Raw genomic sequence first — 3,432 nt, 5'->3', positions numbered from 1 at the left:
GCGTCAGACTAAACTGAAGACGTTTGTACAATCTCTGATTTACACGCGAGGAACAAATGCCACGGTTGACGATTGTCATGTCATTCAGTACAACCGCCGGTTTCCTCGCAGACTAAACTGGGTCTGGAAGGAACCTGGGAGGACCTGTCATGTGGACTCTCGGGGCCATATGACCAAACAACTCTTCTTGCATAATGTAAACCTGTCCAGCCCTCCTACGTTTGAAAAGTATAAGGAGTCGGTTTGATTGCTGGATAGCTGCCGGCTTGTACATACTGAATGATGACAATCATTGACCCGCATTCGCAGTGCTTCTTAGAGTATGCCAACGTACTAGTTGTCGCTCAATGACTGTGTCATGTCCACCCTTAGATGTCTGACCTGTGCAGTACATTCAGCCCTCGTTTTCCATTAAACAGAACAGGTGATAGCCCAGGGTTTTACGACCGCCGTCTGCCCTTTAATAGAGCTTAACTTACTTACCTTAAAGCGGCTATATTGAAGCCTATTGGTAGAACCATGAGACCAAACAACCTGTAGAAATTCTGCTTGAGTCCCGACACTTTAAAAAAAAAAAACCAGCGTCACCTGTCTTGGAGTGTACACCAACCGTAAGCAACGATGGCTTGTAATGATGACTAATTATCGCGACAGTCTGCGTAATGATACATTGCCGACAGATATGACTCAGAGTCAGTCCTGATGAATGCCATCCATCGTTGTAAACACTGTATGGCACAAGTGGAATGTGTGTGGAGGTAGGATCCCCACACATTTCACGTTATGATATTCACGATATGATGGAGACGAATGATTTGAATTCAGAGAAGCTTGTGCTGAAAGAATCTATACGTAGGAATCTCTCTGATAAACGGCCATCGTTCGTGATTTGTTGAGTAACACACGTGTGTGTGGAGCAACTCATCTTATCCTTCTCGGGGTTCTGTTGTGATGACTTTCATCGCTTGCGGTAACTTTAAAGGAGCGAACGTACAACAAAATGAAAGTTGAGTGCCTCAGCCCTCCTTTCTACCCCGCTCAATGCTAGCTCTCATTTAAGGAGTATTGAATCTTCAATACAAGGACTGGTGCCTAAATCTTTATGAGAGATAAAGAGCGGTAACATCAACACCATCGTTTCTGCACTATCGCCCTGGCTTCCCCGCTTTGTGTTTCACTGCTATAAAGTTGTCCACCACTTTCTCCACAATTCGTATGGCAGCGCTCGTTTTCTATGGGCACTCGTTTGGGTTGTAGTGTGTGGTTGTTCGTAGTTATCGGGACGTTCTCCTCACAATCGGGATGTACGCAAGGGGGGAAAGGCTGAGTCCAGCCAGCCCCACTCAGCTGGTGGAAGAAAAGAAAAGAACAACGACTGGCTGGGGCATTCAAAGACATTGTGGGGCCATTTTCTTCACTTCGACTATCGACCTTACCACCCCTGTTGAACGATAATTCTTCTTTCCACGCGATCTCCACCGACGAACTATCCACCCCCGACCGTACTGGAGAAAACACCAGACTGAACTCCAGCATACGCCGCAGCATCAAGCACCGCCCGCCATGCTCCCTCCCGCGGCGGCCAAACCAATGACGGTAGTATTCTGATCACTGGGAGGCTCCACGGGAGCTATGGTGTGGGGCACAGTCGGTTGGATAGAAATTATGCGAGTGGATGTCGAAGGTGAACTCCTCCGCAGCCACGCTCACTGTCTGTTTTTCCGCGGTCGCTCACTTGCGGGAACGGTGGCTTCCAGCCGTCGTGACAGCTTCAGGAGTCCCAACGGTAGTAGTAGCTTGCGTGGTCGTCTGCTCTGCAGCAGGCGTGGCCGTCTTCGGAGCTCCAGCAGTCGCTACAGCGGGAGCGATGGCCTGCTCACCAGCGGCCGTGGTCGTCTGTTCACCAGCGGGCGTGGCCGTCTCCGGAGCCCCAGCAGTCGCTACAGCGGGAGTGATAGTCTGCTCACCAGCGGCTGTGGTCGTCTGTTCACCAGCGGCCGTGGTCGTCTCCGGAGCTCCAGCAGTCGCTACAGCGGGAGTGATAGTCTGCTCACCAGCGGCCGTGGTCGTCTGTTCACCAGCGGGCGTGGCCGTCTCCGGAGCTCCAGCAGTCGCTACAGGGGGAGTGATAGTCTGCTCACTAGCAAGAGTTGTAATGTGCTCACAAGCGGGAGTGGTCGTCTGCTCACGTGGTCGTCTCTTCACGAGGGGGCGTAGGCTACTCACCAGCCGGAGTGATAGTCTGCTCACCAGCAGGAGTTGTGGTTCAATTCAAACAACGTCTTACTTCGACGGGCTTGAAAATGGAATGTTTGGCGGACGGGGTCGATCCGAAACACCCCTTGTGCGGCTGTTGCTTACAACCGCCTAAGAGCGTGCTTCATTCCGTCCGCCACTACGGCGTCCGAATCGAACAGGCTATGTATGTCGTTCCGAGCATCCCTCACGCATCCGAAGCCCCTACGGCATCGTTACGGATGACTACGGCCCTCCACCTCGCGCTTCAAGTGGGCCCCACTCCTCAACGACGGGGTATTGACGGAGAGTGTTAATCGTTTAAGGACTTGCTTCGTAGTCCGGAACTCCGCCCAACGGTGCAACGGTAGTCTTCTCTAAACTGTGTAGCAAGCAAGGAGGGCCCTGGGGCGGCGAAGATCGGCCCGAGCCCCGTCCAGAGATGCCGGTAACACACTTCTCCAGAGCCAGAGGTCCCACGATCCTACAACGGGGCCCCATCAATTCAATGGAATTGAGGACTCTCAAATGGGAGAAGGACTCTACTCACGAAGTGTGGAGGGGAGTGGGGACATCATTAATTGGCTGAAGAACGAAGCGACGTCATCGACCATTCACATATGCGGTCCATACAAACCTCCGCATAGATTATCTCAGTTACTATCTCAGTACGATAGGAGTGTTTGGTCACTCAGTTGGTCAGGGTCATCGGAGGTCACCTTCGCTCCTCATATACACAGCACGAAGAATTGTTCCTCATTAATACCTTGTAGAATATCATCTGCGCCTAGGGTTTTGTTGGGGCGATATCAGGTGATATTAGCCGCCCACAATGGCGAATTTAAAGGTTTACCCCCGGCTGATTTCTGCTACTAAAATCAGCTTCTAGCCTTTGTGCTAAGATCTTTTCGATTTTAAAAGTTCTTATACGTTTAACAGCGTATAGCAAGTCATTGACTTGCATCGTTGTTTACGAATTTGTGTTGAATTACTGCGTAATCGCGGTAGCCTGGTTCGGGGCTACACCTTCTCCGATACCAGGAGGCGTTAGCGCTGACTTGAACATTTTTTCCTGCGTTGATTGGTTACCTTTTTTCGAACGTGTGATGCTGTAATAATGGTTGAAATGTTGGCAGTGTAATGATCCTTCCCGACATCGTCTCTTCCCACCCTGGCATCGTCTCTTCCCTCCCCGAT

General features: G+C 51.0%; 1 protein-coding gene across 1 annotated transcript; it reads right to left on the bottom strand.

The window, feature by feature from the left end:
* Nucleotides 1-1,731: 1,731 nt before the first annotated feature.
* GNI_129770 (hypothetical protein) lies at nt 1,732-2,114 on the bottom strand (the record flags this gene model as incomplete). The annotated part of the gene is made up of 1 exon (XM_011133823.1): nt 1,732-2,114. A coding segment is annotated over one exon (383 nt), but the record flags the coding sequence as incomplete, so codon positions are not given.
* Between the last annotated feature and the right edge of the window lie 1,318 nt (nt 2,115-3,432).

The sequence above is a fragment of the Gregarina niphandrodes genome (assembly GCF_000223845.1).
Source record: "Gregarina niphandrodes unplaced genomic scaffold scaffold00032, whole genome shotgun sequence".
Lineage (NCBI taxonomy): Eukaryota > Apicomplexa > Conoidasida > Eugregarinorida > Gregarinidae > Gregarina > Gregarina niphandrodes.
Note: the sequence above shows the minus strand (reverse complement) of the source record. Positions and strands in the feature narration are given on the sequence as shown.